This window comes from Natrix helvetica, assembly GCF_964273705.1.
Source record: "Natrix helvetica genome assembly, chromosome: 5".
Taxonomy (NCBI): Eukaryota; Metazoa; Chordata; class Lepidosauria; order Squamata; family Natricidae; genus Natrix; species Natrix helvetica.
Genome location: NC_138551.1, coordinates 52,728,599 through 52,743,309, shown reverse-complemented (window position 1 = coordinate 52,743,309; position 14,711 = coordinate 52,728,599). Strand labels below are relative to the sequence as shown.

The 14,711-nt window shown below is 37.9% G+C and overlaps 1 protein-coding gene across 5 annotated transcripts in view; it reads left to right on the top strand.

Moving 5' to 3' along the window:
* SH3PXD2A (SH3 and PX domains 2A) overlaps nucleotides 1-14,711 on the top strand; it is a 252,239-nt gene that overhangs the window by 221,002 nt on the left and 16,526 nt on the right. For all 5 annotated transcript variants that reach the window (XM_081953519.1, XM_081953517.1, XM_081953518.1 and 2 more), the window contains 2 exons: nucleotides 6,750-6,867; nucleotides 13,367-13,701. In XM_081953519.1, the coding sequence (XP_081809645.1) occupies nucleotides 6,750-6,867; nucleotides 13,367-13,701 (453 nt within the window). The remainder of the gene's footprint in view (nucleotides 1-6,749; nucleotides 6,868-13,366; nucleotides 13,702-14,711) is intronic.

Sequence of the window (14,711 nt, the reverse complement as noted above, 5' to 3'; positions counted from 1 at the left end):
AGTATTTTACAGCCCTCTTTAAGCAGTTTACAGAGTCAGCATATTGCCCCCAACAATCTGGGTCCTCATGATAATGGGTTGATGCTTTTTTACTTTTTCCCATAAATGCCAACTTGCATAACTTGATATTATAATTTTTCATGATTAGCCTTGAGGCAGGATTATCCCAACTTGCTTTGGGGTTTTAAAAGGAGACCAATAGTAAAAAATCACTGCCTAAATCTCATTTATATGTGTGTTTGTGGGCTCTTCTTTTCCATCACATCAAGAAATCAAATAGATGTAATTTGGGAAATGTTATAGTAATTTGCTGAAAAATCACTTTGCAAACAGAAACTTTAATGATAGCTTCCTATTACAGATTAGAATGCTTAAAAATAAAACACATAACCGTACCATAAATGAAGGTCTAATATCTATAGAAGTTTAATCTTTTACAACACCCAGTTATAAGCATTTCATCCTTTTATCCTTTAGTCTTTTTATGCCTTACTGTTCCTGTTCTTAAATAAACAAAGGAAATGCTTCAGAATTCACATTCAATTTTTGATGGTGTTTTTCCAGAAGAAATGAATCTTTAGAAACCAGACTTGGTGATGGGCAAACTTCAGCTGTTTAGCAGTTGCATATTTGACTTCAAGCCCAAACCTTATTTGAACTATCTGAATCGTCTTCTAAAGCAAGGTTTGCTGTGAGTCAGCTTTTTGTAGCAATATGGCTTATTTCAGCTATGTGTGTATTTATCGTAAAACGTAGTTTAAAAAAAAAAGATAAAACTGCAAAAGGAAATGTTGAACTGGTAATTGTAGCAAGAAGTACAGCTAATAATAGCCACCACAATGTATTGTTACATTGCCAATAACATCTCCAGATTCTTTATTTCAAATTCATTTTGTGCCCTACAGAGCACAAAGAAAATTTCTAAAATTCTGGGATTCAGAAGACCAGTTTTTGATTGATAAAAATGGATCTAATATACAAGTGGCTGTACTTACAACTCCAAAAACTCTGTATACTTCTTTGAGACTGAAAAGCTTGAACTCATCCCAAAATTCATTTCATCTTTGTAGGGATCATCTGCATAGGAATTGACTAGATAGAGTAAAGCTCAGAACATACCAGAGAAACTTTATCCACCAGTTGTCTAGAACACTACATTTTAAGAAAGATGTAGAGAAATTGGAAGTTTCAGAAAAGAATCTTGTAGATGTCTAGAAACTATGTCTTGAGAAGAGACATTGGAAGTTCAAGATATGTTTCAGCTGGAGCTTAATTGAAGAATATGGAAATACCCTTCAAATACAGAAAGGATGTCATATAGAATCAGAACATTTTTGCTTTCTAGTCCAAAGGTTCAATACATATAAATATGGATTTAAGTTACAGAGAGATAGGTTATGTTTTTTAGGGGGAACAAACGTTAACAGTAGATGAACGATGGAACTAAACACAGTGTAAGATGGTGGGCTCTCCTTCGGCTGACATGCTTAAGTGGAGACCATACAGCTGCCATCTGGAATGCTTTGATTTGGCATTTTTGCTATGAGCAGAACATTGGATTTAAGGCTATAAATTGCCACTCCAATATATCTGCTAAGAATTATATAAAATTATTCTTCTTGCTCCTGATATCTCTCTCCTTTTCAAATATTGCAGTTTTAACAGGCGCCATTAGGCACGAGACATTAGGCACGAGACAAGAGGAGTTGAGAAATATATTAACCTTCAAAATCTTACATTCCAAGTCCATCTCTTCAAGGGTAATAATAGTCAGACAATATGAGAATCTGGAGATACTCAGGTTGAGTCTAGAGACCACAGATCATTCACCTCTTCTCAGTGGATAGTGCATTACAAAAACAGCAGTTTGGTGAAATACTTCATATAGCACTATATCTCATTTAGCTGAATATCGTAGCAGGCTTTCTTCAAATCTTTTCTGTCAACACAGTAGTCATATGATGTACATAGTCCTATATCCTCTACACAATCAGACAATTCCTTATGCTTAAGTACTGAGGCTTAGAAAGCAGACAAAAATTATTATACACAAGTCACATAAAACATTGTAATGTTTAACTGGTTTACTCTGAACTTTAAAACAGCTGAAGTAGCTCCTCTAAAATGCTGCCGAATCCTTTGTTGGAAAGGATTTTTATGTTTTTATTTAAATGAACACTTGACAGATAAGCTGACACCTCATTATTCATCAAAAGTGCTTATGTTTTATATCACACTTTTCAAAATCGGCTGTGCATGAAGAGTGGTTTGGAATTAATTTTTTCTTCTGTTTTCCACCAAAAGATGTATAATGAAAAACAGTTTACTCTTTATGAAATATTAATGGTGCCATTAATTCATATGAATGGGACGAGAGAGCTATACTGTATGTTTATTATATTTGTTGCATAAACTCATTTGCCTCTGGGAATCAGATTGGTATCATTATGGGCACCTGTGTCATAAGGAATGATCTAGTACAGGTCCACTGTAGTTTTATAACATGGCTGCATTTGAAATATCTATCAGGTTTTCCTTATAGTGGGATCTTCCAGATTATATTAGAATATAACTATTCATCATCTCCAGGTAGTATGGTCAATCATCATGCCAAATATATCTAGAGATGATAGTGCCCTGAATAGTAGAATAGAATAGAATGCTTCATTGGCCAAGTGTGATTGGACACACAATAAATTTGTTTTTGGGGCATATGCTCTCAGTGTACATAAAAAGACAAGATACATTCGTCAAGGATCATAAGATACAACACTTAATGATAGTCATAGGGTAAAAATAAGCAATCAGGAAACAATATCAATATCAATATAAACCATAAGCATGCAAGCAACAAAGTTACAGTCCTGCAGTCATATGTGGGAGGAGATGGGTGATAGGAACGATGGGCATAGTAATAGTAATGCAGCCTTAGTGAACAGTGGTGAGGGAATTATTTGTTTAGCAGAGTGATGGTGTTTGGGAAAAAAATATTATTGTGTCTGTCTTGGTGTGCAGTGCTCTACAGTGTTGTTTTGAGTGTAGGGGTTGAAACAATTTATGTCCAGGATGCGAGAGATCATGGCCCTCTTTTATTTCCCCAAAAATTGTATTGGTTTTTACACATATATGGGGAAAGGTAAATGGGTATACAAAAAAGTTTGGCAGTTCCCACACTACTAACACCAGTGTGAGATCACGGCCCTCTTTTTGACTCGTGCAGTGAACAGGTCCTGAATGGAAGGCAGGTTGGCAGTAATTGCAGTTCTGATTATCCTCTAAAGTTGTGTCTGTCTTATTGCATTACAGAACCAAACCAGACAGTTATAGAGGTGCAGATGACTGACTCAATAATTCCTCTGTAGAACTGTATCAGCAGCTGCTTGGGCAATTTGAGCTTCCTGAGTTGGCGCAGAAAGAACATTCTTTATTGTGCTTTTTTGATGATGTTTTTGATGTTAGGTGTCCCTTTTAGATCTTGAGATATGATAGAACCTAGAAATTTGAAGGTCTATACTGTTGATACTGTGTTGTGTAGTATTGTAAGAGGTGGTAGTATGGGAGGGTTTCTCCTAAAGTCTACCACCATTTCTACGGTTTTGAATGTGCTGAGTTCCAGATTATTCCGGTCGCACCATGAGGCTAGTTGTTCAACCTCCTGTCTGTATGCGGTTTCATCGTTGTCTCGAATGAGACAAATCACTGTTGTATCATCTGCAAACTTCAGTAGTTTAACAGATGGATCATTTGAGATGCAGTCATTGGTATATAGAGAGAAGAGAAGTGGAGAGAGAGCACACAGCTCTGCGGGGCTCCTGTGCTAATTGTACAGGGTATCTGATGTGATTTTGTCTAGCTTCACCTGCTGCTTCCTGTCTATTAGGAAGCTTGTGATCCACTGACAAGTGTGTTCAGGTACCACTAGCTGATTTAGTTAGAATAATGTCCAGTATGATGGTATTGAATGTTGAACTAAAGTCTACAAAGAGAACCTTTACATAAGTCTTTGGAGATTCAAGATGTTGTAGGATGTAGTGCAGAGCCATATTAACAGCATCAAGCCCCTCCTTGCCGTTTTATTTTATTATTTTTAACTATTTTTACCAGAATATTTGCATATAGATGTTATGTTTATTTGTATACCATCTCTGTGAGGGAGATGTCCAATTTCTAAGTTTGATAAATAAAATATGGGAAAGACCTGTGGGTTTACTAAATTGTATAAACCCAGAGGGGGTTTATGAGAGGTTTACAGTACATATTTTGAAAGGGCAGAGCTATCAATTTTGCTACTTGTAACTGTAATTCCTTCATTGTTAAAAGCAGCCATTCTAATGGGTCACAGTTGTCAGTTTGTTAAAATGCATTTCCAGCGTTGTCAGAAAGTAAAGAACTGAGGCTGATTCTGTTCACATAGGCTTTCAAGTTTTCCTTGTTTTTAACCAGCAACAGAAAATAGCTGATTCACAAGCTCTGCTGAAAACAGCATGTTAAAACTGTCTGTAAACAGGAAGCAAGAGTAATCCTCTCCGCATTGCTGTTATCTCCTGTCCTCTTATTAGCAATATGTAAAACCTCACAGCTGTTCAATAAGACTATCAAGACTCTTCAAATTATGCCAGGCACCAAGGTTCAACCAATGCTACTGACTATAGTCCAGATTTGCCGATGTGCATGTTACAAAAGAAGTTAAACCAGTTTCAGTTCTATGGCTAAAAATGAGAAATCCTTATAGCAGTAAGGGTGGATTAAGCATCCACAATAAACCCTTATGTTATCTGAATTGGCCTGAAATCTCATGAGTCCTGGCAAACTACACTATATCTAATTATGTCCTACACACCATCCTTCAATCTTAAAACAGCTGAGACTAATCTACTCCAGATACTCATAATTTCCCCCATCCCTTCCATTTACGATCTTTTTTTATGAGGTTGCTTTTATCCGCCTTTATTGGCTTTAATAGCAAACCCCTTTCCCTTGGGGTTATTCTCCTATTTTATTTGCTGTGTGCAAATTTCTGCAGCTCCAAATAATACAGTTGATGTCATACTATCTACCCTTAAAATTCTTTATTTTCCTCTGGAACAATATCCTTCATTTCTTTAAAAACATTTTACATAAGAAACCTACTTTTGTCTATTGCAATTAGAGTCTTCCTTATCCAGAGTATTCAACCATATCCAGAAGTATTACTTAAGTTAATGTGGGGATATTTTGCTTCTATAACTTCTTTTAGGACACATGCTCTAGAAATAGGCATCAGTGTACCAGTATACAATTTCCACAATTTAGGCTTTTTCTGATAAGAGGATGGAGATTCATCTCCATCCTGACATAGTCTTAAATATGTGATGCAGTGATTTCTAAGGATGACCATATCCAAGTCCTTACTTAGCCATAAAGCTTGCTAGCTGACTTTGGCCTGATCAGCCAACTTTCCTTATAGAATTGTTGTCAGGAAAGGAAACCTCTAAATGTGTCTCTTTGAGGTCTTAGGAGAAAAATAATCATATTCAGTAGAGTCCTTTCCACCACTTGTGCAGCATCTCTTGAAAGCTGTTCATGGAATAGGGAGAGACAACCACTTCTGCCAGACCAACTGTGTGCATAAGTCAAACTTGGATTAAGTGAAATAATTATGCTTCAAATCTTATTTGTAACGACAGTCAGGTTATCTATAGCCTTAGCTTATTCTCCCTCTCTCAATTCTTATAAAACTATAGAATTGGAAAACTATATAATGTAGCTATTTTTAAGTTCCCTGAGTAGAAAACAGGGTATACAAATAATAAATAAGGATCTTGCACTTTAAATATTAAAGTGAGGACAGAAATTGTCCTTATAATGCAGAAACGATATCAGGAGGAGTGTTTCTGGATTCTCAGAATCATGCCTTACTTTATTAAAGTCTGTGAGAAATACCTAGGTTAACAGAACTATATTTCAGAGAGAGACTACATGCCTTCAGTATGGAAGGTTCAAATTCAGGCCCACAACTTCTTATCAATGTAAAATTCTCCTCGCTATATAACCAGTGCTGGCTTATAAGGATGAGTATTCCTGTGAACCTGGTTAACTAAAGTGTGGGATGAGTTTTCCTGATGGTGCAAGTGTTTATAGTCTGCAGTAAGTAATCTGGGAGGTTAACGATGAATTAGCATTTTTTATTTTTTCTTTAAAGGCTAAAAAGATGCACTTGCTCTTCTTTTATGAGTAGAGATGACCTGGAAAGCAGAATACGATCTAATCAACAAAAGCCAGCCCTGGCTCCTTTGTACCAAAACGTGACATTGTTTGTAGGAGTGTGAAAAGGATAGTTCAGTCTGTCCCTCTGGGTTGAAGGAGTTTTGGTCATGCTCCAGCTTCACTGTACAGATTCCAGTAATGCAGGGTTACTATAATCATGTGTGTGCTAAATGGAGCCAGCTGGAGAAGGTTCATCCAGTGCTGCTTTGCTTCTTTGGCAGCTTGTTTGATTTTTGTCAATTCCATATGTATAATGCAGGGGAGCCCCTTCTCTAGACACCCTGTCTCATTTGTTGGCATGAAAGGAGCTGGGCGGTGGTGATGGTGCTGACACAGACATGCTTACAGTATGATAATTAATAGGTCTATGATCTCACGAGCAAGACTCCACCTCTGCAATGCTCAAGGATTTTAATTGCCTGCAAAATAATTTGAAATCACAATGAGAGAAGAGAAAACAGCTGTTTGATCTTAACTGATGTTGTCTTCTCTCTCTTTGCTAGAAGAGAAATATGTCACAATTCAGTCATATACCAGCCAGGGGAAGGATGAAATTAGTTTCGACAAGGGAGTCACTGTGGACGTCATTCAAAAGAACCTGGAAGGATGGTGGTACATAAGGTAATGTCATTTTGGCATGTTCAAGCCTTTGCTTCCAACAAAATCCTGTATGTTTCTATCACAGATAGGACCCAAAAATGTTTCAAATAAAGAAATGCTAATAGTGTTATGAAAGCCAGTTAAACTATTTTGATAACGTAGGTAAAATAAGATTTACAGCTTGTAGATTTATTCAGCTAGGGAGAGAATAGAAGACCTCTGTTTTACAAATTGGAGAAAAAAATTAAAACCAAGTATAGCTGTCCTTGCATTTAAGAAAGATGGGTGGTTAAGTGGGTTTTCCAAGAAAAATGTCTATGGATTTTCCTACTTTTTCCAATTAAAGCAGTGTTCCATAGGTTTGTGATATGATGTTTTAAACTATGGAAAGCTTTTAGCACTCTGTGTTTATGTGTATACATGTATGTAATTTGCATTCAGCTATAACAAAAGTGTTTTTTTTTAAAGAGCAGCATGTTCTGCTAGCATATGTGTTGAATTTTTGCAGAGAAGAGGCTGTAATCTTGGCTGTAATTCAAACACTTTCCTTCTGGTAGCTTTAAATGATTAGTTCCATGTAGAAACCCAGGGCTTATTTTTAATGACATACTTCTAGATACATTAAATGCCACGTAGGCATTTGCTGTGCTCAGCACAATACACTCCTATTTCTGGTTGAGGCAATAAAGATCAAAAGCACACAAAATATAAAATTAGTCAATGTTAACTGTAACACTCAGGTTTACAAGCTGATCCTAATACTTTTGCTTTCTTACTTTCTTTGAAATATCCTACAGAATTTAGCTGGGTATTTTCCCAAAGGGTGATAAAGATTGCAGCCTTGCAGTTCAACTATTAAGTAAAATCACTATAATTCAAATGGAAAAAAAGAATGTGCTTGATCAAGAAGCCAGGAAATCTGGCTCCTCAATGGTTTTAAGTAGACCTGTAATAAAGGGTTGCCTTTATTAACAGAACCTTCTTCTGGATGACCCATTTCACCCCTGGATTCTGCAGATTATTTTCTTTTCATTTTACTTTGCATATAAAATAGATAAGTTTCATAGTTTGTCATTTGCTTTTGAAGTTTGACCATCTAACAACACCTCTGGTTCGAATAATGGAAACATACTGAGATCTACATGTTCTGTAAACATAGTGACTGTAACATCTTCCCTACTAGCTTTCCATCAATAATAAAGGAAAGCTGATAGAGGGAGAGTAGACTCTTAACACTATGAGCAGAGAATGGTTGGCCTTGTGTCAACTCTGCATTCTTCTCTCTTTAAATCATTCTCTGGACTTTAATCCAAAGCCAAGGGTGCAGGAGCAGAGTGCACAACATTTGCAGGAGGAAAAACAATGTCTTCAACTCTTCCTGATTTTACTTTTGAACTCCCCTTTTGTTTTTAAAGATTGATTTTTGTACAAGCAAATTTTATTTTATCTTAAACCTAACAGAGCTTTAAAGTATTCAGTATTTTCACTTAAGATGACTACAATGTAAGAATGTAGATATTATAATTAGAATGTTCATTCTCTCTGATTGTTCACATTGCAGTCTAAAAATAAGCCATGTTTGTCTTTTTCTTATGCCAACCTTGAAAATGCACAGAGAATGTCGTTTTGTATCCTGTTCTCTTAGCTATAGATGGAATGCTTGAAAATCCCACATATCCTGTTCATGTAAAATGAATTAAATTTCTAGCTTGCCCTATCCATGTTTTCTAGTAAAGAAATTTTACAACGTTTAAAGCAATCAAGATACCACCGTATATATATTTGTATCAATATATCTGGTGGTTTGAGGGTAGAGGAGGGAAGGGCTTGCTTTTGCAGGAAACTGTAAAAAAGGAGGATATCTTACAAAGAATATAAAGAAAAAGAGAACACCAATATTTTTGCTGCTATTCTTCTAGTTTATTAAAAATTCCCATGATGAAATGTTATCATGTTGGCAATTTTACAATCAGACTATTTTTTTCAACAGAGATTGATGTTTACATAATCACTAAATTGGGGATGGAAGGTGGAGAAGGTCTAAATAATCTATTCCCCAAATAGCACCCTGCCAAAGTTTGTCGCCTCTGGTATGACGTAAACAGCACTTCAGCTACCTTAATAGTATAATGAAAAATATTTTTTTTATTCACACATAATATCTGATATTTAACTTAGCCTTTTATTGGTCTTTAAAATAGTTAATGGGTTTCAAAACTTGAAAGATTTGTTTGAAACCGAATGGCAAAACTGCTCATATTATTCAAGACTTGAAGATGTATACTTTGTGCCTTGCACTGTAATAACATGGATAGGAAAAGCCTATATAGAATTAATTCATGTAGAAGTTAGATCTCCATTCAGTCTGTTTAGTCCAACCTCTTTCCTTTGCATAATGTTAGCCAATTAAAGAGGTTTACCCCAGGGCAATGGATTATGATCAACAGCTCAGACTTCATTGCTACCCAAATATAATAAACTTCATGAACAGCTGTGAGGAATGTGCTTTGCTTCACATTTTCTTCCGCTTGGTAATGAGGACTTACTCTTTAAATTATTCTGAGATATGAAATTCCTATTCTCTTCTTCCTCTAGTGTCATAATTGAATTAATGAGAATGATTTTTTGTAGGCTAATCAAGGATAGGACTTTTCTATTTACATTATGAATGTGATGCTTCTAAAAGTAGCACCAAAACAACAAATTCCAGATATACCCAAATGTAAATACGAAGGATGTAAATATTTCATTATATCCATTATGTATTTCTTCATCTAGCAGAGTCACAAATACTGAAATTCTTGCATTCTTAATTCTCTTCTCTTGTGGCTCTGTATTCCATCCAATCCTCTGCTATGCTTTCCTTCATCCACTAAACAGATAATTACAGAGATTCATAAAAGATTACATGTTAAATGTTGCTAGGGATAATAAGGACACTGAAAAGAACATACATTGTGGCATCACAAGTAGCTTTGAAAACTGATAATCAGTGGATTTCTGCTAACTAGGAGGGTAACTACTATAAGTACTTGTAAGAAAGATTTTTATGATAGTGAGTTAGGTGCCACAGGAGGAACCAGTACAAATAATGGTGCAGCAAGTTCCACCTTAAGCTCTTAATATTCTCCTCCTTAAACATAAATACAAAATGCTGATGCTGTTCTGATTTTCATTTTTCTCCCCCTTCCACTCCCTTCCTGATTTTCTTCCCTCTGGAATAATTCCAGTGTTCTGGAGCTGGAAAGCAGATGTTTTAAAAGGGAAAGAAAATGCTCAAACAGAGGCAATTTTGACCATTCACCTTTTTCCTTTAGTATTATGGTTGGAATATTGAGTTTTACCTTCAAAGAGCATTAAAACATTAGTGGGTTTTTGGATAGAAACATAGTTAGCCCTCTTTTTCTGCTCTGCCTTGTTGCAATCCTCTGGTTGTATTCCACTTTCAGAACAAGAAAAAGACCCTCTTTTCTCTCATTTTTTCTTTTCTATACTTGTTCAGAAAATTGGCCAATAGTTGTTGCATTAACAACCAGTTTTCCATAAAAGCTAGCTATGAAAACTAATGGCTAATTTGTCCAATACGATCACGTGGTTAATAAAGGAGGTGGATTGTGTCCAGTGCCATTTATTGGAAAGATATCAAGAAGGCTGTTTTGGGAGATTAACTGCATGATATTGCTGTCCATGATTGCTCTACTGTCCACCATGTAGACTTGGATGTTTTTGAATTGTGCAGAGAAGGAAGATATGGAACCTTGAAGTTTTGGGTTTCTAGATTGAATGTCCTCTGTAATTTTGTCACAGCTAGAGTGCCTTGATCCTAGCAAGAATTCTGTTGCCTGCAGGGCCACAGCCATTTCCTGAGGTAACATGGAAGGAGCAGCAGGCTGCTTTTTAGTGCATAGCTGGTCTGCTTAGGAATATTGCGACTACAAAAGTTCTTTGTCAGATGTGCTAGTCCTGGGTATGATGGCCTAGGCTAGGGTTATTCCTAAATCCTATTCTGACTTGCTTATGTTTTTGCAGATCTCAGTTTCTAATCTTTCAGCTGAAACGAGAAGATTCTTGAAAACTTCAAAAGAAAAACACAGCTGCTTCACTGAATCTGTGTGACTGATTCATTTGTCAGGTCTATATACACTGACAACATAAGATATGTTTAAAATGAAACTAATTCTTTTAATAGTCACTGTATGAAAGAGAGCAGTTTTGTTTTCTTTTGGAATTCAGGGAGTAAGAGGAGACTTTCCATTAGCCTGTCACGTTGTTTTCTTTCACAGATTTGAGCAAGAAAATGTGAGAAGTTTTTTAGATAAAATCACGAAAATAGTGCCTGCTATCTCCCATGAACAACTTTGCATTTCCTCGAAGTCATTGTCCCTCAACCTTGGTCCTATAAACTTCACACCAGGGCCTTTGATTTTTACAGAAAAATCTCTCCTTGTTGTCCTTGGAGTTGTCAAGAGGCTGCTATAGAGTTGCTGATTCTTATCTATGGAGTCTTTGGTGCTCTCTGAGCTTGGTTGTTTTCTTGTAGACATTGTATCCGGCTGGAAAGGGGGGTTGCCGGGCAGCTGCTCGCAAGCTTGATAACCTCATGGCTGTTGCGTTGATGCTGCGACAGCACAACACAGCCATTCGACCCTGAGGCTATGCCCGGCAAGAGAGCAGCTGCCCAGCAACCCCCCCCCCTCTTCAGCTGGGCACAGCGCCGCTGACCAACCTAGTGGTACCCCGAAAGCACCAAGCAACGCGAGCGCCTTTGCCCCCACCTCATTCCCAGCAACCCCCCCTCTTCAGCTGGGCACAGCGCCGCTGACCAACCTAGCGGTACCCTGAAAGCAACAAGCAACGCAAGTGCCTTTGCCCCCACCTCATTCCCACGGCTTGGCACCTTTCGGGATACCGCTAGGTTGGCGAGCGGTGCTTTGCCTGGCCGGAGGGGGGCGATTGTCCAGGGGGCTTATTTTCAGGGGTGGGCTTATATTTTTGCCCACACGAAAAATGTGGCAAGGCTTTAGTTTCAGGACAGGTTGTATTTTCGGGGAAACATGGTAACAAGTGTCTCACTTAACAACAGAAACTTTGGGTTCATTTGTGGTCATAAGTCAAGGACTACCTGTACTTGCCAATCTTTGGTAATATATTAATAGTGCATTGTTATCATTTTTGTATGGTTATATTTTTGATAGTTTAGGTAGTAGATTTCCTGAGACTAAGGCAATATCTTGCTTGGTTATACATAAGATGAAAATGATCTCTTAGCGATCTCTTATGATCTCTTAAAGTTTTGGAGGAGAAGCAAGATAGAGATGTTACAAAGAAATATCATTTATAGAAATGTTCCTAGGCATCAAACTGGAACAATATAAGAAAACAATTAGAGGAAACCAGGTTGCAGCAGCTGCCAAAAAAGCCAACACAGTTCTAGGCTTCATCAACAGAGGGATAGAATCAAGATCACATGAAGTGTTAATACCACTTTATAATGCCTTGGTAAGGCCACACTTGGAATACTGCATTCAGTTTTGGTCACCACGATGTAGAAAAGATGTGGAGATTCTAGAAAGAGTGCAGAGAAGAGCAACAAAGATGATTAGGGACTGGAGACTAAAACATATGAAGAACGGTTGCAGGAACTGGGTATGTCTAGCTTAAGAGAAAGGAGGACTAGGGGAGACATGATAGCTGTGTTCCAATATCTCAGGGGTTGCCACAAAGAAGAGGGAGTCAAACTATTCTCCAAGGCACCTGAGGGTAGAACAAGAAGTAATGGGTGGAAACTAATCAAGGAGAGAAGCAACTTAGAACTGAGGAGAAACTTCCTGACAGTTAGAACAATTAATCAGTGGAACAGCTTTCCTCCAGAAGTTGTGAATGCCCCAACACTGGAAGTCTTTAAGAAGATGTTGAATAGCCATTTGTCTGAAATGGTATAGGGTTTCCTGCCTGTCTAGTTGGACTAGACGACCTCCAAGGTCCCTTCCAACTCTGCTATTGTATTGTAAGGTTAGATTATTTAATAGTTTTTCTATTTTTAAGCATTTTAATCATCTTTTCAAACATATTTGTACAGATAGTCCTCAACTTATGTCCATAATTGAGCCCAAAATTTATGTTGCTAATAAAGAATTTCTTAAGTAAGTTTTGCCCCATTTTACAACCTTTCTTGCCACAGTTGTTAAGTTCATAGCACAGTTGTTAAGTGAATCTGCTTCCCGTTTGACGTTCGTGGTCAGAAAGTTGCAAAAGGTGATCACATGACCCTGGGACATTGCAATAAATATCATAAATATGAGTCAGTTGCCAAGCATTTTGATCATGTGGCTATGCTGCAATGGTTGTAAATGTGAAAAATAGTCATAAGCCAACGTTTTCAGTGCCTTTGTAACTTTAAACTGTCACTAAACAAACTGTTGCAAGTTGAGGACTATCCGTAATGCTAACTCAGTTTCTGCACCACGTTGTGTAATTATGGTGTAAGCAGCTAAACTGCCATCATTTTTTGTATTTCCAGATATTTAGACAAAGAAGGCTGGGCTCCAGCGTCTTATCTGAAGAAAGCAAAAGATGAGCTTCCCACTCGGAAAAAGAATCTTACAGGACCAGTGGAAATTATAGGAAACATCATGGAGATCAGCAACTTGCTGAACAAGAAATCTTCCAGTGACAAGGAAACTCAGTCAGAAATTGAAACGACAGAATCGCATGTTGCCAAGAAAGAAATAAGCTTGCCCATCTTATGCAATGACTCCAATGGCAATTTCATGATGACCCAAGATAAGCAGATTTCGAAGCAGGTGCAGGGATCTCCTGCCATAGCACGGATTGCCCCACAAAGAGCTCAGATAAGTAAGAGCACGATGATCTTCTAACTTTCCCACTCCCAAAGCTTATCATCTAGAAACACAGATAAAATGGGACTGTAAATTGAGAAGACAGTGGTTTGGAAGAGGACGCATCTGTCCATTCTGATATTTCTCAGCTGTTAATTTTTCCAAATTTAATTTACCGTATTTTTCTGTTTGTAAGACACACCTTTTTTCCTCAGAAAAGAGGCTCAACATCTGGGTGCGTCTTATACATTGAATACAGCATTTTTTGCCTCCCAAAACCCTGCCCCCTTCACAAAAATGGCCATGCATACCCTTATGGAGGCTTTCAGAGAGCTCCTGGGGGCTGGGGAGGGCAGAAATTACCAAAATACAGGCTGTTCCCCCCCACCGCCCCCAGCAGCACTCTATAAGCCTCCATAAGACTATGCATGCAATTTTTTTGACAAAAAACGGGCCGGTTTTTGCTCGTTTTTGGCCCCACCCCACACCCACAAGAGCACTCTGCAAGCCCCCCCAAGGCTATTCATGCCTTTTTAAAAAGGGGGCTGTTCTCATGAATAACGGGCCGTTTTTGGGAGGTTTGCAGAGTGCAAAAAGTTTTTTTTTCTCCTTTTGGAAAGCTCTTTAACTGATTGATGAGAATTAGATTGATCAAGTGCTGTGCCAGCAGAAACAAAGTCTTAGGTGCTGCAGATTGTCAGCGATTTCCTTCTCCAGCATACGGATAAATACACCTGGAAACATCTACCTACCTACCTACCTTCTCTCTCTCTCTCTCTCTCTCTCTCTCTCTCTCTCTCTCTCTCTACCTACCTACCTACCTACCTACCTACCTACCTACCTATCTACTATATTTCTCTCTCTCTCTCTCTCTCTTCCCCCCTCTATCTACCTACATATCTACCTACCCTCTCTTTCTCTCCCTCCCTGCCTACTGTAGTTCTCTCTCCCTATTTCTCTCTCTGTGTCCCTCTACCTACCTACTTACACCCTCTCTCTCTCTCTACCTACCTACCTACCGTATTT